Consider the following 24211-nt stretch of genomic DNA (forward strand, 5'->3'; position numbering starts at 1 on the left):
TTTTTGCCGAAAATATTGGGGCGGCGGCCGACGCCCCTGCCGCACCAGCTCCGACGCCTCTGAGTACATATTTTTAAAAGTCTTATGTATCTATTTAAATACTCTGGTCAATTACTTTTAGTAATACTTATGTTCTTAGCAATCATTTTATATTTCTATAAATTATATGTGATAATCTGCATTTCTTTTTATCTAGGTGTTTGTTTATCTTGTTGTTAAGACTTTGTTTTTGTCGGAAAATAGCTTTGATAGCTTATGTTAACTGTTTGTAAAAACCGACTTTAAATAACGTTTCTTGTATCTTGTATCTTGAGTATATTGTGACCTGTAAGATATTGTTCGTTGGGGTTTCCAAAACGGTGTGTAGCCTTCACAATCAAATCAGCGTCCTTGAATCGAGCACAGAAAGGACATGCTAAAATTATGTAAAATTCTTTCATATAGTTTGCTAAACATATTGAGATTTATTTATATATCTAATATAATTCAAATCCAAGTTATTATTTTTGTGTATTCACCGTGCAGTTTGATAGAGTCCATAGGTTGTTTTTCATAGTAATCGTATACTTCCACTTTTTCACCAATTTCGGACATGTTCATTCGGATAATATTGTGAATACCTTGGCGTTTAGTCCAAGTGATGAAACAAATCAGTCGATTTTGTGCAGTTTTTTTATGCTTCCGAAATAAAATTTCGGCGGAGCATATAGTTGCCAATTTGTCCTTACTTCCGTCAACGTTTCAACCAACCCTGGGTTAATCGAAAGATCAAGCGCCTAACAAGACGAAAGAAGAGGGCCCTCAGGAGATCCAAACATACATGGAAACCAGAAGACCTCACTCGATATAAACAGCTGCAAAAGACAGTCAAATACCAGTGTAGATAGGCATAAACACTTACATCAGCGATACCGTATCTGAAGATCGCAACCCTAAAAAGCTGTATCCCTTCATCAAAACAAGAAGATGTGACAACAGTGGTATTGCCAGGGGCGTAGCCAGCAATACACACGCACGTGCGTAACATCATTGAGAAAAATTAAAATGTAAACATTGCCAAAAAAGGTTTAAAGTGTATGGCTATGGCCTTAGGAGGTTAACCATAATATCCGTAATTATTTAAGATCTCCTCAAGTCTGATCATTCAGAGCAATAATTTACGAGACTACTTTTAGTCATTTGAATCTGAAGTGATGAGAGGCCAAGGGTACGAAGGGGCCGCAAACATGTTTAGTTGTCACCCCGGTGTCAAATCCCGCATTCAACAAGTAGTTCCAAGAACACTTTATATACATTGCAAAGCGCATTCATTGAATCTTGCTGTTATTCAAGCGTTCAAAGAGTCCTTTGCAAGAAACATGATGACGACCGTCTAGGAAATAGCATTTTTTTTCCAGTACTCCAGCCAAGAGGTTATTACGGTTTCAATAATTCCTTAGCAATAGTGATAGCAACCCCAGCTAATTTTTCATCAACATCTGTTTTTAAAGGCAATTGCATATTTGAAAAGAGCTCTTTAAGAGCTTTTCAGAACAGTTTTTCTTTTTAAAATATCTTAAAAAATAAAAAAGTTATGGAAATTTGAATATTGCTAAAATGCGCACAAATTCTGAATTTTCTCCCTATATAAAGTGAACAAGGAAGCGCGACATTCGCGGCACCGGAAATTCAAGTTCATACATTTTTACATAGTAAAATTGCCATAACTTTTTTATTTTTAGAGATATCTTCATGAAATTTGGAACATTTGTAGATCAATGTATACTCTGTTCATTAAAGTATTATAAACACTTTTAGTTATTAATACACACATGGTAATGATCAACACATTTAGGAAGCATATACATAATTTTATTAGAGACATAATTTTATTAGAGACATTATCTTTTTTTCGAAAGGCATCAGGCTAAAATATCTACAATTAACACATTTATTCACTCGAAAGCAATATTGGAATTACTTAAAATGGATACCGGTTTTTAAAAGCAAATTTAACTAATTTAGTCTTAACTCTCTAATCATTAGTGATGAGGATTGGATTGAGATGGACAAGAGGACCAAACTCAAAACTTTGCGCGAGACCCAGTGGGCGGCCAGAGCAGATAGCCTTTTCACATTCAAGGCTTCATTTGGAACGGTTGTGCGCACACTTGAAGATTTAGCCAAACACAATGATGCAAAGGCTGGCGCTTATAAAGCAGCTATTACACAGTTTAGTTCCATTTTTACACTGGTGGTCGTAGAGCATGTTCTGTCTGCGTGTATGCCGCTCTCAAAACAACTTCAGGCTACTTAATTCATGCGATCTTCTGCAAGCTGCAATGGAAGATGAGGTCGTTAAAACACAGGTAGAGACAAAACGCAATGATCCTCTTCTATGGCAGACATTGTTTGAAAAAGCCGTTGAAATGGCAAGCTCCGTTGATGTTGAACCTACATTTCCACACGCAGGACGACAGCAGAACCGCCCTAATGCACCGGCTGCTACCGCATTCGACTACTGGAGGGTCAATATGTATTTACCATTTGCGGACCATTTACTTGCAGAGCTTCAACAACGTACGGCTTTTACAAGGAAATAAAAGATATGCCATAAAGTACCTATTACCAGATCGTGTCCAAGACCTCAATGATCAACGAACAAACGCAATCGTCTCGGCAGCAAAGGCGGATTTTGAAGTTAACCTAGAAACATTTCATATAAAAAATTTCATTTCGAAATTCTGCTGTGAACAGACACAGATTCCATCTACGCCTTCTCTGGAAACCACGCTGCTCTACCGGAAGACTTGTATCGGAATGTTGCTAGGTGCTTCTACCTGTTGCTTGCGATGCCAGTATCATCTGCTTCAACAGAACGCTCGTTCAGTACCATGAGACGCCTTAAAACCTACTTGAGGTCAACTATGACTACTGGATGCATGTCTGGAGTTGGTCTCATGAACGTTCAGGGATAGGGAACTGAACGCAGCTAGAGTTCATGAGCTATTTGCAGAAATGAGGAAAAGGCGTTTGTCACTTATCTTTAATGACAATTGAACTAGTAGATTTATACACAAAGCAAGCTAAATGACAATGACATACAATGTCTATCATTTGATAAATTAAACCACAGAGTCAAACAGCAGAAATAAAGTTTGAACATAGTATTATCATTATTAGTTTATTAAGTCTCATGACTTCTTGGCCTGTCCCATCAAGTGAAAGCACTTTTCAGATAAATACAGGATGTAATATTAAGTGCCAAATATCCCCTCAAATACAATCAGCGTCTACCATTTATGTTATGATTTTTAAAAGTTTCTCGGGAGAGGCCCCCCCGAATCCCCACCAGCGGGAGGAGGTCACCCCCTCTCCCATTTGTGCGTAACATTCCTTTATGTCTGGCTACGCCCCTGATTGCCCCCCTGAAACATGATGGACTCTTGTATAAGTACCCAATGTCTAAGGCTGCAATCTTGAATGAGCAGTTTACAAGTGTGTTCACAGAAGAGGACCCAAGTAACATCCCAAAGATGAGCGGTACACCACACCCTTCAATCAATGGCAACCTTCAACATCGGAAATGAGGGTATACACAAACTCTTGCGGAACCTGAACCCACAAAAGGCAACAGGACCTGATGCCATCCCTACAAGGTTTCTTCAAGAATTTGCAAGTGAACTCTCACCTATGTTGACCCTCATCTTTCAGGCCTCTCTGTCACAAGCCTGTGTGCCTGATGACTGGAAGCAAGAATTAGTGGCTCCAATATTAAAGAAGGGCGACAAAAGCACACCTGCCAACTACAGGCCTATCTCCCTAACCTCTGTCTGCTGCAAAATCATGGAGCACATCATGCACAGCCAGATAATGCAGCATATGGAAGGCCTGAACATTCTGTCAGACACACAGGATGGGTTCCGGAAGCGCCGGTCATGTGAGACGCAAATACTCCTGACCCTACAGGACCTCTCGTCAGCTCTTGACTACGGTGAGTAGATAGAAGCCATCTTACTTGACTTCAGTAAGGTGTTCAACAAGGTTCCGCATGAACATTGAACACCTTGCTGTGAAACTGAAGCACTACGGCATCAGTGGAAACATTCTCACCTGGATCAAAAGCTTCCTTTCAAACCGAAGTCAACAGGTACAGATCAAGGGTGTACGTTCAAACCCAGCACCAGTAACATCAGGTGTCCCTCAAGGCTCAGTGTTAGGACCCTTGCTCTTCCTGGTGTACATCAACGACATGCCCTCCAAAGTTCAATCCACAACAACGTCAACAAGGCTATTTGCGGATGACAGTCTTCTGTACAGAAAGATTAAGTCTCCAGAGGATGCACAGATACTGCAGAATGACCTCAATGCGCTCTAGGAGTGGGAAACAACTTGGAAGATGTCCTTCAACCCAGACAAATGTGAGGTACTGAGGATTACAAGAAAGCGAACCCCGACACAAGCAGACTACAGCATCCACGGACACCAGCTAGCCTTAGTCAAGACAGGGAAGTACTTAGGCGTGACACTTGCCAGTGATCTTTCCTGGAAACCACACATGGACAGCCGCACTAAGTCTGCCAATAACTCTCTCGCCTTCCTCCGCAACCTCTCAAGCTGCCCGAAAGACATAAAGTTGCAGTGCTACAAGTCACTAGTCAGACCTGTCCTCGACTACGCATCAGCAGCTTGGGACCCTCACACACAGGCATGTATTCAAGAGTTAGAGGCTGTACAGCGAAGAGCAGCGCGATTCATCACAGGCAACTACAGGACTACAAGCAGCACTAGCCAGATGATCGCAGACCTTGGGCTACCTACCCTAGAACTCCGCCGCCAGCACTCTAAACTTCTGATGATGTATCGGATCACATATGGTCTTCTCGACATTCCAGCCACCGATCCTCTCCGGCGATCCATCACATCTACAAGAGGATGTGGTCTGGAAGACATGGATGGTGCAGTGGTCCGTTACTGGATACCTTACTGCAGAACAGACACCTACCGCCACTCCTTCTTTATCTCTGGAGCTCGATTGTGGAACCAGCTACCAAAGCACCTCACAGTTCTACAGACCCCAGAGTTATTCAGGGAAGGACTGGCCGGCCTCCAATTCAAACATTGAGCTTTCCTGACTGTATATATTATAAATATTAAATGTTTTATTTTTTTTAACTGCACTCTAATGATCACCTTGTATATAACAAATGTATGAGTATGCTCCAGAGTGAGATTAGTACATCTCATGGAAGAAGAAGTCACACTTTTGTTACCGTTTCTCATAGCGCCTTCAATACTTTACCAATCTCTTTCATATTTGGCATGTAGGTACCTTGCATGAACCTCTACCAGTTGATGAGGTCACTGGGGTCAAGGTCACCGAGGCTAATAATAGATTTTTCCGTCACACTTTTGTTACAGTTTCTCATAGCACCTTCAATTCTTTACCAATCTCTTTCGTATTTGGCATGTAAGTACCTTGCATGGACCTCTACCTTTTGATGAGGTTTGGGATCACTGGGGATCAAGGTCACCAAGGCTAATATTAGATTTTTCCGTCACACATTTGTTACAGTTTCTCATAGCACCCTCAATACTTTACCAATCTCTTTCATTTTTGGCATGTACGTACCTTGCATGGACCTCTACCTTTTGATGAGGTTTGAGGTCACTGGGGTCAAGGTCACCATGGCTAATATTAGATTTTTCCATCACACTTTTGTTACAGTTTCTCATAGCACCTTCCATTCTCTACTGATCTCTTTCATATTTGGCATGTACGTACCTTGCATGGACCTCTACCTTTAAGTTTTGATGAGATTTGAGGTCACTGGGGTCAAGGTCACCAAGGCTTATAATAGATTTTTCCATCACACTTTTGTTACAGTTTCTCATAGCACCTTCAATACTTTACCGATCTCTTTCATATTTGGCATGTAGGTACCTTGCATGGACCTCTACCTTTTGATGAGGTTTGAGATCACTGGGGTCAAGGTCACCAAGGCTAATAATAGATTTTCCGTCATGCTTTTGTTACTTTACCAATCTCTTTCATATTTGCCATGTAGGTACCTTGCATGGACCTCTACCTTTTGATTAGGTTTTAGGTCACTGGGCTCAAGGTCACCGAGGCTTATAATATATTTTCCGTCACGCTTTTGTAACAGTTTCTCATAGCACCTTCAATACTTAACCGATCTCTTTCATATTTGGCATGTAGGTACCTTGCATGAACCTCTCACTTTTGATTAGGTTTGAGGTCACTGGGGTCAATGTCACCGAGGCAAATAATAGCTTTTTTTAGGTGGTTATTAACACATAGATTGACAAAGCGCATCATTGGGGAGCATCCATCAGTTTCACTGATATTCTTGTTTCGTATCGGAAATAATCTACGAAAATTCTGAACAATTTTGAATTCATGTTGCTAAATAATTTCAAACAAACATTTCCCTTTTTCAAGTTATGTGTAAATATAAAATGTGCAGTGTTATGTAACAATAAATTTACATTTGCAGTCAAATATTATGTAGATGTTTCACCCCCAAAATGGGGGGGGGGGGAAACGTCTGCCACCCCAAATAAATTAGTGTGCAAAAGTCAATCACAAACCCCAGAATGCACATTGATGGCATTTTTCTAGGGACTTAATGGTCTTTTTAAGTTTCAATTAGCCACAGACTATCAATGCGATTGAGATAAAATAAATGGGTTAACTTTAGGTGAAATTCAATAATGCTACATTACATGCAATAGTCATATTGTAAAGCATATTTTTGTAGTGAAAGATCAACATGCTAAACAATTTCTTTCAGCATATTCCACCATTCTCATTGAATTAATCAACCTGTGACAGCTTCTAGGGCCCTGAGTCGCAGCCATTTGACATCTCAAAAACATTTTTCATGAAAATAACACATTGTAGCCAAGTTTCCTAATTTGTATGTAGCAAATGGCAGAGTAAGCCCAGCAGCTTCTCATACATTTATAAATCTCATGTTGAAAAAAAGAAGCTTTTTTCTCCCTCTGTAGAAATATGCTTCATATACATAACCCTATATATACATGACAGGGCCCTTGCTACACCTTAAAATTGCTATATTTTAATGTAATTTACTTAAATAAACATTTAATCAAAAGTAAATAGCACCATACCAGCTGGAAACAGGTATAAAAAAAATTGGGGGGGGGGGGGTCAGTAAAATAGGGGAAAAAAATATACTATTTTAAGGGGGGAAGGGGGCCGAATTTCGGCCCCCAAAACGGCCAAACGAGGGCCCTGAGTCATGTATATTATTTGTCACACTCGCAGCGGTATAATTAGCTACAGTATGCAAGTGAGGGCGTTGGGCCATCATGGCCCTTATGTTAATGATTTTCTTTCATACATGAAGGAAAATCTTAAAAACCAGACACTAGTACTAAATTCTTGCATGCTGATTCTGTGACACTGCTTACACTTCAGAGTACAAGAGTATGGTTCGCCAGGGACTTGCTGTGTGACACTGCTTACACTTCAGAGTACAAGAGTATGGTTCGCCAGGGACTTGCTGTGTGACACTGCTTACACTTCAGAGTACAAGAGTATGGTTCGCCAGGGACTTGCTGCTAAGGTACTGGATGCTATTCCTGGGAAGAAAATATTTGGATTGTACCGACTATTGCCAATCTACTTCCTTCTTGGCGCAGCTGTTGAATTTTCTATGATCCACTGGCGACCAAAGGGAGTTAACTTTTGTGAGTAAATAATTACCAAAAACGAGTATGAATTAATAGTATTAGTTAAACTTTTAAATTATGTGAGGCATTTTGATAGTAAAGATTTCATAGTGTTGACAAGTTTTCTTAATTATAGTGGGTTTTCATTTTCAATTTTTGCTGTATTGAATTGTTTTGGTTGTCTTATTTACATTGGACATTTATAAATCTAGAAGAGTTTATTTTATAATGTATAGACTAAATGATGATCTTTGCAGACGACACATACAAGAGGAAGCACGTAGATAAAGAGGCGCGAAGTCAGATCAACTTTGAGGACCTGAAAGAAAAAGTGCTGAAAGGGAAACAGCTCTAATAGGTAAAATTCATTGTTAAGCATGCGTTAAAATTTATTGTTAAGCATGCGTCAATGTCTTGGTCATTCTTCCATAAGTCCTTACACTGTGTTGCTGAAATTTATTTTCTTTGACAAAATATCTTACATTTTCTCTCATTTTTGTGTATTCCTTCACATAAGTAATGATATTTTTAAACAGGCTGATATTTTAAAAGAACAAACATGTGAATTTGCGCTATTGTCATTTAAAGTTCTTTTCTTAATATTTATTCAAATATTTAAAATATACTGGTTCATACATTCTAGGAATAAACTGATGATTTTACCGCATGTTCGTTTCAAATTTCACGGTTTCTCTTTAATGTCCAGTACCTGCAGACAATAGTGCATCAACTGAACATATTTATTTTCCTGCATGCATTTACATTTTGGTCCACTTTGCAGGTCAGCAGGCCATGCCAGCAGGTGTTACGTGGGGCGTGTACCTTAGTACGCTGACCGTCTCCCTACTGGCCATGCTGGCTGGAGCACAGACTGTCCATTTTGTATACAGACCTCTGGAGGTATGGGCTTGGTTACCCCATTCTAATAATCAGAGTCCTGGCAAATAAACAGCTGTCCGATAGGGGTGGTTGTTACACTCGCTTCTCAACTTGGTAATCTGAGTGTAATTCTTGTTCCCAAAAACATGCGAGTTTGGTTGTTGATTCCATACCGTAGTGGTGGAGTTTCCTCCAGGTTCCACAAAGTAAGACCACAACAAAATAAAAAAATAATTAAGTAAAAAAGACAATAATAAATGTCTAGATGTTGAAGCAATAATTCAAAAATTGTGCTAGCTAAGTGCTGTGACTCACTCTGGGTCCTCACATAATGCAGTCTCATTCTTGGAAGGGCATTATAAACCTTCTAAATGCACACACAAGCACTGGCAAATTGCTTTAAAGTAACATTACTACTCAAAATCAACGAACATTTCGTACAATTTTTCGTAAAATAAACTAAATCAGTTTTTCTTATGGCAATTGCCGAAATTTCAATGCCAGATGTGGTCGGGTAAAATAGATGTGTGTAGATACAAAATGCTCGTTTTTATTTTTGTTGTGCATATTTAATTCCATTTTAATTTCCCACAACGATATCTATTAATACGACACATGAACACTAACATGGTGTTTGTGTGTCGTATGTATAGATATATTCGCGGAAAATTAAAATGGAATTAATTGTGTCACAAATAAATAAAAATGAGCATTTTGTATCTACAAAAATCTATGTAATCATACCACATCTAGCGTTGAAATTGTGGCTTCTGCTATATGGAACACTGATTGTTTAGGTGTTAACTTTATTTTACGACTTTATGAAATTTTCATTGATTTTGAGCGTTATAAGAGGCTTTAATTTCTGAGCGACCCACCTGTCTTACAGTTCTATAGCAAAGTTTCGATACAGAAGACTCTGAATACACAGTCCAATATACTTTTGCACATATACATGTATATGGGTTTTTAACAGTTATTGAATAAATTAATCTCGAGTTATTGTAATCTTTATTTTGTTGGCAATGAAAATAATACATCTTTATTTCATGCTATTCAGTGAATAAGTGGAGAATACCAGTGAATGGTACGCTGAATATTCCACTTTTTAGAATGAAATGGAAGTTTTGTATAATTTCACTCTGAAAGTTTTTGAGACATTTTTGTATGACCCGGGAAGGGTGTCATATAGCTGTCTGTCTGTCTGTCAGGCATTCTGTTTCTAAAGTTTTTTTCCTTAAAGCTTTGAGGTGTTTACCTGATTTTTGTTATGTAAGACTTCCCGTAAGAGTTCCACGTCAAGTTTGAGTATCTTTCTGGTCCATTTATTTCCCAAAGTTATATGGGCTTCTCTTCAATAACAATTGAATTTATTTCTAAACGCTTGTCGGGTTTCTTTTGTTCCTATGTTTTACTAATCCTAAAAATAAAAAAGTACACATACACTAGCTTGAGTAGTGTGGGTAATGACAACTGCTAAATGGTTTTTAACCCTTTCAGCGCTGGAACCGAATTTTAAAAACCTTAGCAAACAGTTTGGATCCAGATGAGATGCCACAGAACGGGATCCAAACTGTTTGCTATTCTGATAGTATTCTTTGAAAAAAATCAAAGAAAATGCTAATTTTAGAAATTCAGCAGACAACATTTTAGCAGACGACAAATTTCCCAGCATGCAAAGGGTTAAGGAAAATTCCAACCATTGCTTAATCTTCATTATTATATATTATATGTTATGTATGAACTGGAAATAGACATTGCATTTTTGACATAGAATAAGATTGTTAACATGTTCAGGGCTCCCTCTGGCTCAAAATTTTCTGTAGCCAAATTTACCTGTTTATGTCTCGATTCACATTATTTCGGATATTTTATGGGTGATTATGTAGAAATCCTTGTAGCCAAATGGAATTTTTTGTAGCCAAATTTTCTTATTTGTAGCCATTGGCTAATTTGGCGAATGGCAGAGTAAGCCCTGCATGTTTATTACATATATAATACATTGAATGAAGTTAAAATAAAATTGCTTTACCTTACAGGATTTCCAAGCAATGGTTGACAAGCGAAAAAAGGAAATAAGGGAAGAAATGAGACAGGAAAAACTCCAGGAAAGTCTGAAAAACAAAACTAGTTCTTAATCAGTGATATAAATTTTACAAATTATTAAAAATATATCTGTATGTGATTGTATTGAAAACTATCTATTTAAATATATCTGTTGTGACCGTGTTTAATTGCGTACATTTAGCTGCATTGATAAAATGGCACATATTGCGGGTATGTTTGTGATTCGATCAAATCAGATTTGTTCTAGACTGCTAAATAGACAGTTATTCCAGTGTCGTGAAAAGTTCAAACTGCCAGATAAGCCAGAGTGGATTGAAATAGATCCAAAGGCCTTACCACCTGAGACTGTATTAGACGATAGTACAATCCAGCTGATAGAAAGGCTGTCTCTGGTAGATTTCAATAACAAAGAGGGTGTTGAGCGTTTGAAAAGTGCTATCAAATATGCAGACCAGTTGTGCGTGGTGAACACTGAAGGGCTGGAACCCATGTATTCTGTGCAGGAGCATGAAGAGTTGTTCTTAGATGAGGATGTGGTAAGGGAAGGCAATTGTAAACAGGAAATATTGCGCAATGCAGTGAAAGTTGAGGAAGACTATTTTGTGACTCCTCCAGGGAATATTCCGTTGAAGCAGAAAAAGTTGTTTGATAAGGAAGGAAGCTGAATTGTGAATGTACATTTATAGTAATAAAACAGATGGTTATATAGTTATGATTTGTTAAGATTATGTATGAAAACAATTTTATTCCATCGTCTAAGTTAGTTCTTAAACTGAGCTGGGTCATGGGAAAATGAGGCTAATACCATTTAAGCAAGGTGGACACCTGCCTGCACAATCGTGCTGTCTGGTCAATGGCTTCACTAACTGCTATAAAGTAACACAAGCCTTATTAGTTTCATTAGCAGACAGGGTAGGCCCAGACCAGACTGGGCAATTGCATAGATGTGAGAGTTGGTGAGAAGCTACCGGAGATCATATGGCATAAGACCCATTTTCGCATGATACAGGTTCATTCTAAGTGGTTTGAAAATGCTAGATTTATTTTGAATAAACTTGTCAATATCATTATTTTTGTTATTTTCGAAAAATGGTCAACTCAAATTAATGTTGTAGATAGTGTTTCTGACAAGTACATGTATTTAGTCATCCCCCGCCATAGGCGGAGGGATATTGTTTTTGGCGTTGTCCGTCCTTCCGTCAATCCGGCACTTTTGTGTCCGGAGCCATATCTTGGAAGTGCTTTGGCTGATTTCATTGAAACTTGGTATGAGTATATATATGGATAAGAGGATGATGCGTTCCAAATGGCATTGTACACCATTTGATAATAACGGAGTTATGGCTCTTTGTATCATAAAAAATGCTTTTTTGAGTGTCAAATATAACACTTTTTTGTCCAGAAGCATATTGGCGGGGGATATCAATTCAACGAATGTGCTTGTTAATCACAAATTCAACATTTTTTCCTTTAATCACAATTAAATTGAATTTTGATAAAAAATGAATGTCTTTATAAAATTTCTCACTACATTTATTCCCAGATGTATTGCTGGTAATAAGCTTATTCAATTGATCGGATAACAGTTGTATGAGAGTGTCAAGGTATATTTTATTTGCTTACAAATCTAATAAAGTATTTCAATAAGGTCTTGTGATTTATAGCTTTTAATACTAAAATAATTTGCTGTGATAATACTTTATTTCTAGGCTAATCTTAAGCATGCACACTACAAGCAGTAGATATAGAATATTAAGGAAAGTATCTAATAGACAAGATTTGTTTCTTATCAGAATGTTCTGCCTAAGGGATTTTTCTCAGAGTTATATTACAATTTTCTGAAATTACTTTAAAGTGCATTCTTGTCTTGGCTGCTTGAAAGTATCATTGCAATGGAAAAATATCAATATTGCAGTTAAGCCTCAATTAGTTATGGGACTCTGCAATAGCTAACCTATACAACAAGCCTCAATTAGGTATGAGACTCTGCAATAGCTAACCTATACAACAAGCCTCAATTAGGTATGAGACTCTGCAATAGCTAACCTATACAACGAGCCTCAATTAGTTATGGGACTCTGCAATAGCTAACCTATACAACAAGCCTCAATTAGGTATGAGACTCTGCAATAGCTAACCTATACAACAAGCCTCAATTAGGTATGAGACTCTGCAATAGCTAACCTATACAACGAGCCTCAATTAGTTATGGAACTCTGCAATAGCTAACCTATACAACGAGCCTCAATTAGTTATGGGACTCTGCAATAGCTAACCTATACAAAGAGCCTCAATTAGTTATGGGACTCTGCAATAGCTAACCTATACAACGAGCCTCAATTAGTTATGGGACTCTGCAATAGCTAACCTATACAATGAGCCTCAATTAGTTATGGGACTCTGCAATAGCTAACCTATACAACGAGCCTCAATTAGTTATGGGACTCTGCAATAGCTAACCTATACAACGAGCCTCAATTATTTATGGGACTCTGCAATAGCTAACCTATACAACGAGCCTCAATTAGTTATGGGACTCTGCAATAGCTAACCTATACAACGAGCCTCAATTAGTTATGGGACTCTGCAATAGCTAACCTATACAACGAGCCTCAATTAGTTATGGGACTCTGCAATAGCTAACCTATACAACTGAACAAGTAACAAATAGAGTGACAATATCTTAAAACAAGGACAACAGCTGGGGATATTTTGTATACAATACATTGATAGCTGCTTTCTGTTCCATATAAAAACTTATTCAATTTCAGTAGACACTCTTTAAGTTGTATTGTTTAATTTGAAACTAGTTTATACAAGTGAAACTAGTACATGCTTTCAGACAGTGGGTTTTGTCAATTTATGGGTTCATTCACATTATGGAAAGTAGAAATGAACCAATTATTCTGTGGAAGCTAAAAGACCAAAACAGTGGTATTATACTGACATAGCAGCAGAAGAATGGGAGAGATGCTGTATATAATTTAATCAAATTTGGACCATAGAATTGGAGACCTCTTAGGATTTTTTTTGTGTGATTGCGATAGCTCCTCATTTGAGTAGAATTACCAGATAATATGTACATGTTCACTTAGTATGCATTTTTTATTTACAATTTTATCAAAGTCATAAGTGAATGTAATATTTTGCAGAAACGAAAAATTCATCAGAAAACGTCCATATTTACTAAAAAGCCATAACTCGTCAACAAATTTTGGTAGCTGAACATCAAATTTGTATGTTTACACCAGTGCTCCAGCTAGGCCTTAATTGAAGGGCGCCCCGCCCTGCCCTCCCGAACATCCGCCCTTAAATTTTTTTATATTTATTTTTTTACATATGATGATAAATAAATCTCTTTTACAATACATTGTAATTAATTTATTCCTCATTGTAGACATTATATTTGAATTGTTTAATAATAATGGGAATAATATATTCTAACAATTATTAATAACATATAAATTAACATGCAAGAGGAAGCATTCCAGAAACGCCCGCTCGCTCGAAAGTGCCCTTTTGACAAAATACTGCGCGTCCAAAGTGCCATTTTGACAAAAAAGCCCCCCCCTGCCCTTTTCAAATCCTAGATGGAGAACTGGTTTACACTATAGGGTTCCTGGATGTTCAGTTTAATAAAATGAGGATTATGACTGTTGGAAATCAAATGAAGAAAGGGTTTCTTATTAAAAGGGCAACAACTCCCTGAAAAATCAATTGTGGGCATGGCCACCCTCCAACAGGATGCTGCATATTTCGGAGCATTAGTATCTGAGATATCCCACAGGTGCACATACACTCGACCTTTGTGACTGTTAAATTAAGCTTTCCGCAAGCAGCTTCCACAAAAAAGGAAGCTTATCATACCCTCCATTACAAAGTAAAGAAGCTGTACTGGAATCTCCATGGATTTCTGTCTGTCTGCCCTTGTACACAAAGCAGTTGAAAGGCGGTTGTACACTTTCAACATACATCCTTCAATTTTGCAGGCATAGTTCCTTATGATAAGAAGTCCTGAATGTGAAATATTAATCATTTAAAAGTAAAATTTACAAAAGTTATGCCCCTTTTCAACTTAAACATTCTGTATTACCATGATTACATTGTGACAAGCACATTTTGTAACATCATGAATTGATGATGATACATATAACAACATGAAGGCAACAGGGGGGGGGGGACACTTTGAGACAGATTATAGTTTTCCTTCAGAAGGTATCAAACATCCTTGCTATAATATGAACATTGCTTAAAATACCAAAAAAGAACAACTGACAAATTACAATTTTAAATTTTCATTAAATACTGTGAAGAAAGGTATTGATACATTTTTAGAAGTTATATTCAACAACACAACATACATTATTTTCTGCAAGTGTGTATGTACATGTATCTTGCACTTGGGTTTTATATCAGTGTAAACTTAATGAAGAAACACAACCGCATGATTACAACCATATCCATATATATTACACATTTTGTGGAATGTAAATGGAAGCAAAGACTAGGGATCGGAAAGTTTTACAGTCTGTTCTATTGACAAAAATACGATTCTGTTAGTTTTGAAGATAATTTACATGTCTTGAATTTTAGCCAAAATGTCAGCTTTAAGTGCAGATGTACTCTTAGAAGAGCCCTGCTGGGCCGTCACTTCATTCATGACCGTTTTGTCCCACTGGAAATTCACAACGGCCGCAGGAGTGAGACCACATTCAGCCAACGTTTTATTCTCGTCGTCCAATTTTAAACCGACTTGTGTACAGAAAGTAAACGGCATCCAATCATTGACAAGATGTTGTCTTATAAATTCGTTAACTGCTGACAGTTTTTCTGAGGCCTTAAATGTGCCTTGAAGCAAAACACCATCTGGAAATCGAACACGAATCAATGCATAACGATACTTCAACAGCTCTTTTCTTTCTTCCCGCTCCCTCATGGCTTTCGTTCTCAACATCCCCAACTGTTCCACAGCCTCCTGTTTCCGCTGTTGTTCTTTCTTCATTTCCTCCTTTGAAACAGCATAAAATTCGTCTGGGATATTGAAGTTTGTGGCTCTGGCCGATGGAGTGAAAACTTTCATAGCCCTATCTAACTGTGGTTTTATTGGCTCAGAGGCAACTAAAATAGACTTCAAATTCTCCAGTCTTTCTTGATCAGATGCTTTTTCTGAATCCATTTCATAAAAATCTTCATTTCGGTCTTCAAACGGCAAACTTGTTATCTGAAACCCAGCAGCCTGCAGAAATTCTTCAGTACCTCTTAATGGAGCGATTCTTTCCACAAAAGCTTTATTAGACATTCTAATTTTTCTAAACTTCTCTTCCCCAGGATTTGAAATAATGTTATCTAAGTATTTGCAGAGAGTTTCTACGCATACTTTTACTTTCTCCTTATCTTTGTTCAGGGTGGCAATCATAAGAGCCGACGCCATCTCTGGTTCCTCTGCTAGCTGCATCAACAAGAACTCTTCAATGTGCCGCTCCATTTCATCCTTGGGCAGTACTGCAGCGTCAATGTCAGGGCATGTGAACAGAACTGTGACCATGGGAGCAGAATCTAAAGACAAGGAAATAATACTATTTTTACAAATTGGGCTAGAGTTAAAATAAGTGTTATTAGGTTTACATTGGGAAGTAATGCTATTTTATTGTTATTAAGTGCAAATAATCGAGTATTGATATTGAATTTCATTTTAAATATCCAGATTTGAGTCATAATTAAACTTAAATATCAGTGAATACATGATTGGCTGCGTCATGGTAAGTCCTAATGGAAAGCATGGGAACAAGAAATTTAGCCTATTACTACCGGTATTTGAAAGATGAACAAACAAGAACAATCACTTTGACCTAACATTGAAGCAAAATGATGTTAAACTATGTGCATGTCCAGCAATTGCTGCATAAACATTTTCAAGTTTGATCATCGGTGTCAAAGATCTCATGCCAAAACTAATTATTATTCCAACGTAAACAACTCCCTTGAAAATCACAGTTGTGAAAAGACCTGACAATATGTACATACTATAAATTTAATTAGGATTCTTTCATCTTCAGATTTTGGCGGAAATGTAAAACTTAATGTGAAATGTTTTATTACTGGGTTTTAATGATTAGGCAATAAACTTATGGAAAATCAATGGCGCAGAACAATTTTAAGGTCGCAATGTCCATCCTATAAGGATACTGCAGATAAATTTACCAACCATTAGCGTTTGAGATATTGTGCAAAATCAAATTATTTATTTTTCAATGGGACAGTAACTCCGAAAAAAAATTGCAGTTTCAACTAGTTTGGATTTAACACAAATACAAACATCTTTCAAAATGTAATACTTTCAGATAAAGTTTGAATACAATAGGAGCTCTTAAAGAAATTATCGAAAAGTTGTGTTCAGTTTAGTTTTGAACAATCTAGTGATGAACTTCAAACAAAAATACTTTTAGACATGCACAGTTTACAATACGGATAAAATATGTGTTTGTTCTGTGAACCTCAAAAATGATTACATTTCCAGAGAAATATTGCCCCAGCTTGTGGCCTTGTACTAGTTATACCCCAGGTCTAAGATCTATAAGAACAAGGCGCTGATACCTTTAACGACCTCTGTTGGCTCGCTGTATCTCTGAGCAAGGGCTTGAGCCTCAGCCAGTTTCTTCTTTTCAAGCTCCAATTCACGCCGCATTCTTGCCTTGGCAGCCATCGTGCTGTCCGGAACTGAACATAGAATAGAGTTTTGTCACAAATGAAACACAATCCGCTACACCTTTTTGTAAGCTTTGATAAGGGGAATATAACTCAGGAGTTTGTGGATCACTGCATGGGGAATACCAGTTTCTGATACATATACACTTCATGGTGATGACTTATTTCAAGTATCACTTTAATCAATGAGAAATATGGAAGTAGTTTGATCTACAAACTTATGCAGACAGACCTACAGACTGACAAATAGACAGTGTGACTCTTACATACCAGCGAGGTTATATAAACTCTGTCTTATGCACTGACATACAGGTCTTTTTTCAGTAGGCTTTACACTATATGCTGTTTGAATAAACAGTCTAATGATAAGTGATTGAAGCTCAACATAGCAAATAGGTAATTGTTGCAGAAATCAAACCTTCATGCATATTTTTATGTCTCCCACCACTATAGTGGGGCACATATTGTTTTTTCCCTGTCTGTTGGTTTGTTTGTGTGTTTGTGCGCCAACTTTAACATTTGCAATAACTTTTGAAATATTGAAGATAGCAACTTGATATTTGGCATGCATGTGTACCTCATGGAGCTGCACATTTTGAGTGGTGAAAGGTCAAGGTCATCCTTCAAGGTCAAAGGTTAAATATATAGCTTCAAAGCGGCACAAAAGGGGACATAGTGTTTCTGAGAAACACATATATTGTTTTTAATTATATTTATATTTAAAAATGCACATGTACTGATGATGTAGACTCTATATTTTCTTTTTCAACTATGTCCATGTGGTTTCTATATCTGTTCAATACTGGTACAGTAAAGCAGATAAAATGACGGTATACTGGTTTTACAAACTGCATCTTGAAAATACATGAACACCTTATGAATAATTGTTGGTCTGATGACCATGAAGTTGGCTCCACAAATATCTGTGGACAGACCAACTTCCAAACCGAGACAGTGACTTAAGTATATCCCATCTTTGCAGGGAAATAAAAAGAGAATGTTGAGCAAGCAAACATGACAATACAAAATGTGTTGGTGTTTTTCAGATTGGGCAAGTACCAGAAAAGTTACTGACATGTGCAAGATCTCTATATTATATAAATTATTATAATTGTAATGCTTTGGCCCAACATTCAAAACAGGGAACTACTGAAACTGGGAGTATTGGTTGTTCACATAAAATTCTTCATTACAATATTGATTGAAAATTCATTATTACATGACAGTATGATTATTGTTTGTTCATTTTTACTCTCCAAGAGCGACAAGTGAACCTTTATCTTTTTTTTATCATGACATATAACCACGCCAATGAAAAGACTAAGAGGTCTGATAATTTCCATTTTTATTTCTCTTTCGTTTAACACCCAATCCCCGTCTCACAAGTTCAGGGTTACCCTTTTTATTCTGTGCTTGGCTCCTAGCTAGTGCTGCCTCTGCTGCCAATCTCTTCTCTTCTGACAGTGAACGCTCGTAGTCAGCACTGGAGATCCTGCTACTGGCAGTGCTACAAGGTCGCGGGTTTTCTTGGTGACTCGCCCCACTGGCCCCCTGGTTACCATGGTTACTGGCAACATTCTGCCGGCTGGGAGAAGGCCGCTCCTCATTAAGACGATGTCCCTCACCAGCTTTCTACAAGAATTTGATAAAGTTTTCCTATCCTATATTCTATCATCCATGATATGTGCCAATCGAAATTGGGTCATATGCCATATGTGACCAGGGTTCATGCATTCTGGTTTAGAGCTATCCTGTCCTCTTTTTAGAAAAAAACAAACTTGCATGACTTTACAGTTAACACGGTAGCTACTGACCAGATTTCATATTGCATAAAGCCCATTTTTGCTTTACATGGCTTTATTATTTGAATAAGTGTTATACATGAAACCTTTTTGTCAGATAAAAAAAAGTAAAGCAAATACCAAGTGTTCATGCCATCCACATTTTCATGAAAATCATGGCAATCATTATAGCAGACAATTTGGTACAGACTTTATTTCTTAGCATCATTTACTTTGAGTTGTAATGCAGACCCTGCACAAACTGGTTTGAAATTCTTCTGAATAAATATGCAAATAAAAAAGTAAGACAAATTGCAGTAAGAAAACAATTTCATTTATGCTACATGAGATTTTACATTTAAAAAAATGCCTGGTTATGCTAACTTTAAAATATCAATATAAAGTCAATATTAAGGAGCTCTTTACAAAATGTTCAGACTCTTCATACATACCTTAAATTTGACATCAAGTTTCTTCTTTTGAAAGAACTTCTTGAAAAATGACATTTCAACGTCTCTACTGCTGGTGTGCTTGATCCTGCCCTTCCTTTCTCTTTCTTAGGTCTGAGTACTTTGCAACAAGACCTTATCAAACAGAAAACAATAACAATTGAAAGAGAAAGTCTAAAAACAATACATGATCAAACAATAAATCTTTAATTTCCTTTTCTTACTACACTCAATTTGTTCATTAATGAATGATCCTTTGTGTGGATCAAGAATTTAGATTGTAAATTTTATAGAAAATATAAAACAACACTAAGCACTGTGAATGAACAAAAACTGTCACGTGACCACAAAAGTCAACATCAGTGGTCATTTTATGACAACAAACAGCCGTGCAAGGTAGGATTTTCCAATATCTTTGCTGATCATCCTCTGACTTTCATACGACCTAGTGCAGGCAATATGGCATGCATATAGCTTTCGATAGGTATATCCCGCATTTTGTGTGTTGCTCTGGTTTTCGAGAACACTTCGGCGCAAATTTCCATTTAAGAAGCAAACGTCAGTAGTAAAATTACAAAGAGTCAGTGTTCTCGAAAATTAACAATGACAGAACTGTCTATGCTTTTCCCGACGAACATATATTACATATGTCTATGCGTAAACAAACAAAAATATCTACCAGATATTAAATAAACGTTTAAAGAGTGAAAACAAATATGGCAAACGTCAGTAGTACGTTTAGGAATGGCAAACGTCAGTAGCAAAAATATGCAAACAGCAGTAGCCGAATAAATGCAAGCATTTAATTTAATGAAAAACATGTGAAACAATATAATTTATGCTAATTTAGATTAAAATTAGATATAACAAGTTAAGATTGATGTCATAAATTAATGCATGACATATATAAATTCTGCAACAACAAAAATGAACTAATGTTTAAGTGATATAAGCATCTAACAGTTTATTGGTGTCTATCGCAACCGTTGTTTATTTTTGGTGTTATCACTTCATATACACGTATATAAATTCGTTAATGCAGCATCAACATATTATTGAAAAAATATCCCGGAAAGAGAAATATAATGCTTTTGAATATCAACCGTACTTTCGTTTTGACAACTGACGACAGGAATGATTCGATTTACAATGTGAATCTAAATTGAGTTTTATGCAGTTTCGTTCATACGACACTAAGACACTTATTTTGTTTCACGGATCATTTGTAATGTTCAAACAAGTAAAGTAGTATAAGTCACAAATATATAAGATTGCATATTATTTTATTAAAGTGATATTATGAATTGAGCTGAAAAATTAACAGGTCAAAAGAGTTATTTAAAATGTGGTTAATGACCAATTATCTGCAACACATCTTGCTACCAGTTGTTTATAAAAAATATATATTATATTTGATAGTTTACGTGACTGGTGAGTCCTCTTAGTTGAAATGATCCGTACAACTGTTTGTTGTCATAAAATGACTACTGACGTTGACTTTTGTGGTCACGTGACAGTTTTTGTTCATTCACAGTGCTAAGTATACATGTAAACTTCAACAATAGTTTCACTCTGAATGAACAAAAATTGTCTTCAAATTACATGTCAGTGATATGGGCCTTGGTCAGTGTCTCTAAAGATTTGTGTTAAGTTTCAAGCTTCAATTAAATATATGTGAAGTTATAACCAAGATGGTCATGGTGATGTTCTACAAGAGCCGGCAGTGGACCCAGATGTATACCTGACATCTAAACCTCAACGAAAAACTGTCAAAGTAAAAACTTACTCCGACTATACATTGTCGAACATATTAGACCGACATATTACAAATAACTCTTGTGCATTCAAAATTCCTAGTGCTCAAACAAACCAGTACAAAAACTTTTTTTTCGTGGAAACACTTGTGTTGTGGAACCATCTAGATGATAGTGTGGTGCGCATGCAGACAGTCGAGGGCTTTAAACAAGCCCTCCCAGATCATTTCTGAAGACTTCTCCCCCGTACAAATATACCAGAAGTAGTCCTTCTACGTATACGAACAGATACAGAGACAAAAGATATTGCATTATTGCATTGTTGCATGCAAATATCAACCTGATTTCTCAAAGAACACAACATAAGCTTTAAGTCTTTATGATAAATGTAAATGCAACAAGTTCAACTTGTTATCAAAAATTACTTTCAAATTGTGATTATTTTAAAATGAGTGTAATCTTGGGCCAAGATCAAGTTGACCTTTGAGCAAGGGACACAGGCATTACATACCAAATGTCCCCACTACAGCAGTACAGGGTGAACATGGTGCGGCTCTAGGAGAAGTGCCCCCCCGGAGAACTGCCCCCCCAAAGATTTTTCACTGGGCGGAGAACTGCCCCCTCACTGTTTTTTTATAGGGCGGAGAACTGCCCCCCTGCTGATTAATAAGGGGCGGAGAACTGCCCCCCTGTCAGAATTGATGACCCGGAGAAGTGCCCCCTAATTAAAGAAATTTCGCAGCGAGTATTATAATGACAATAACGCCAGTAACTTTCTTGCTATTATGTATGGAAATTGAGTGAAATTTCAAAAGTAATATAAAGTTGTACAAGTAATAAAAGTTATAAAACGGCAAAAAAATACCTGCCTCGGCATGGACGTCGCCATTTTGATAATCACGCGATTTTCGTCTATGTGAACAAAGAAAAACAAATCACTTTTTTCTAATAAAAAGTTTTCGCGGCTGAATTGTTCGATGTTTTCCCCGTAATTAAAACAAACAATAAGCATGCAATTTAATCCATCCTTATGCAAGCTGAAAACAATAATTTATTTGTTTGTTTTCGCCAATTACAGATTTGGACGGTTCAATATAATAAACCCGTATGCGGCTTTATTCAAAGCTAACAAGTTCTTAACAATAAAGGTCGGTCCGGTCTACCAATTAAAAGATTAAACGATCGCGGTGCTTATCGTTAACGGTAACAAGTTCTCTGCCTGCCTAATTAGCTGCTAATTAAAGCAACTGTTACCGATTTTGTTTGTTTGGCATGTCGACATGATCTGCTCAAAATGCAAACTGTTGCCGTAATATGTGTAATGTGTGTATTTATGTATGTTATTTTGTATGACACATGAATTAACTAAACAACATAAATAAATTGATTATAAATTCGACTTCACTCTACTTTTTTCTTCAAGTCAAAATGCCTTTGCTTTGCCTATTAATTTCCTTTTTTATACGTAAATTTACGTTTTTTTCCATGGGTCAATACTATCTTTATAATGTAAATTAATTCCGATGTAACTTTTCCTCCATAAGTACTGAGTTGCACGTCTATATTTAGTTGCGACACTTGGCCAGTATTAACACGCACGCGTTTCCTGTGTGGATCTCGACTATGTTTCGCGCTCTTATTAAAACACGACTTTTACATGGCATTCATGTATAGTGAGTGGTGCAGATGCGTACCAAGGGCCTTAAACAGTATTATCACATGCCTCTAGACTATTTGTGTTATTCAGTTCGATAAATGGTAATATTGTTGTACTGAAATTCAATTGTTACCGGATAAAATGTGTACGGCGATAACGTAAAATTACCCGTAAGTATTGTTTTCACTACGTAACTAATAACTAATATGACACCGGGGGGCAGTTCTCCGCCCCTACAGATTTGATGGGGGGGCAGATATCCGCCTACTAAATTCTGACAGGGGGGCAGTTCTCCGCCCCTACCGATTTGATGGGAGGGCACCTCTCCGCCACCTTTAAAATAAGGGGGCAGTTCTCCGGGGGGCAGTTCTCCGGGGGGGCGCTTCTCCGGATACCACATGGTGCAGCATGTAGCATTACAATTGCTGATTGAATGATAAAGTTACAGTCTGCGAAAGCTGACAACATAACATATAATTGTTGTATTATACCTGCAATTTCCGGGTTACAGATGATGGGTCTGTACACCCTCCAGAAAATATTGATCAGCAAAATATTGATGATCAACAAACAAACCAAGGCTGTCAGAACTTGGCCTTGCACACTGAATGTCAGAATTTCATTCCAAACCGCAGAGATAACCAGTTGTATGTGTACTGCGAAATTAATAACACCCACTTTTATTGCACTTACAATTGTCACTTGATTTAGATCCGTGTCTGCGTCTATATTTAGAAACACCATTTGTATATGACATTTAGTATTTTGTCATAATTTTTCCGGAACTGTCCAGCAAATTTGAATTTTCACAACGTGTTTGTTTGACGCACCGGTTTGTTATGGGGGAATGCTTCCGGTGAAATGTCAATAAGCTAATTTTTTTTAAAGTTCTGCAAATATTTTCTCATTTACTGCGCTGTCAGCGATAAAAATTGAATGTTACGTTGAGAAAACGGTAGTTAAACTTGTCTGCATTGATTTTGAAGAAGAATTACTTAGTGTGTCAATTTGTTTATTCATCGACAGATGTCAGAAAGATGAATGCTGTTACAGCAGCGACTGCCATTGCTAATTCCTCGTTCGCAAATGAGACTGTCCAACAGACAATTTCTACGCTTAGACCTTCCTCAGCTGCGGGAAACCATGCGGTTGCTTACATCGTTATACCACTGGGATGCTTAGTCTTGATTATTGTCTTCGCACTTGTGGTGAGTTTATACA

At 37.2% G+C, this 24211-nt stretch overlaps 2 protein-coding genes and 1 long non-coding RNA gene across 6 annotated transcripts in view; 2 read left to right on the forward strand and 1 right to left on the reverse strand.

Moving 5' to 3' along the window:
- The first annotated feature begins 363 nt into the window (after nt 1-363).
- Nucleotides 364-11711, forward strand: LOC127858524 (uncharacterized). 2 transcript variants are annotated; one of them, XR_008038957.1, is made up of 5 exons: nt 364-425; nt 7445-7716; nt 7956-8056; nt 8480-8598; nt 10617-11711. It is a non-coding gene; the product is annotated as an uncharacterized LOC127858524 (long non-coding RNA). The 2 variants fall into 2 exon arrangements; XR_008038956.1 differs by having other exon boundaries at nt 418-542.
- A 3212-nt stretch (nt 11712-14923) lies between these two features.
- LOC127858317 (UBX domain-containing protein 6-like) lies at nt 14924-23836 on the reverse strand. Of its 3 annotated transcripts, none has more exons than XM_052395365.1 (5): nt 23684-23836; nt 19583-19714; nt 18747-18981; nt 17239-17361; nt 14924-16200 (listed from the first exon to the last, which is right to left on the reverse strand). In XM_052395365.1, the coding sequence occupies exons 2-5, from the start codon at nt 19634-19636 to the stop codon at nt 15218-15220; spliced, it is 1395 nt and encodes a 464-aa protein (XP_052251325.1). In that variant the 5' UTR covers nt 19637-19714; nt 23684-23836; the 3' UTR covers nt 14924-15217. The 3 variants fall into 3 exon arrangements, with proteins under 3 accessions (XP_052251325.1, XP_052251316.1, XP_052251334.1); XM_052395356.1 differs by having other exon boundaries at nt 23482-23824; XM_052395374.1 differs by lacking the exons at nt 18747-18981; nt 19583-19714 and having other exon boundaries at nt 23684-23834.
- Nucleotides 23829-24211, forward strand: part of LOC127858495 (small integral membrane protein 29-like) — a 220403-nt gene continuing 220020 nt past the window's right edge. Inside the window, exon 1 of the mRNA XM_052395686.1 lies at nt 23829-24198. Coding sequence (XP_052251646.1) covers nt 24028-24198 — 171 coding nt within the window. The 5' untranslated portion in view covers nt 23829-24027. The remainder of the gene's footprint in view (nt 24199-24211) is intronic.

The sequence above is a fragment of the Dreissena polymorpha genome, chromosome 1 (assembly GCF_020536995.1).
Source record: "Dreissena polymorpha isolate Duluth1 chromosome 1, UMN_Dpol_1.0, whole genome shotgun sequence".
Lineage (NCBI taxonomy): Eukaryota > Metazoa > Mollusca > Bivalvia > Myida > Dreissenidae > Dreissena > Dreissena polymorpha.

Bases quoted from the DNA above. Each gene is read 5' to 3' on its own strand.
- LOC127858317 (XM_052395365.1), bottom strand. From the start codon at position 19,636: ATGTCATTTTTCAAGAAGTTCTTTCAAAAGAAGAAACTTGATGTCAAA. The intron at 18,982-19,582 runs GTATGTATGAAG...AAATTCTTGTAG, and splicing joins AACTTGATGTCAAATTTAAG to AAAGCTGGTGAGGGACATCG. The intron at 17,362-18,746 runs GTAACCCTGAAC...TTCTATGTTCAG, and splicing joins CCAAGCACAGAATAAAAAGG to TTCCGGACAGCACGATGGCT.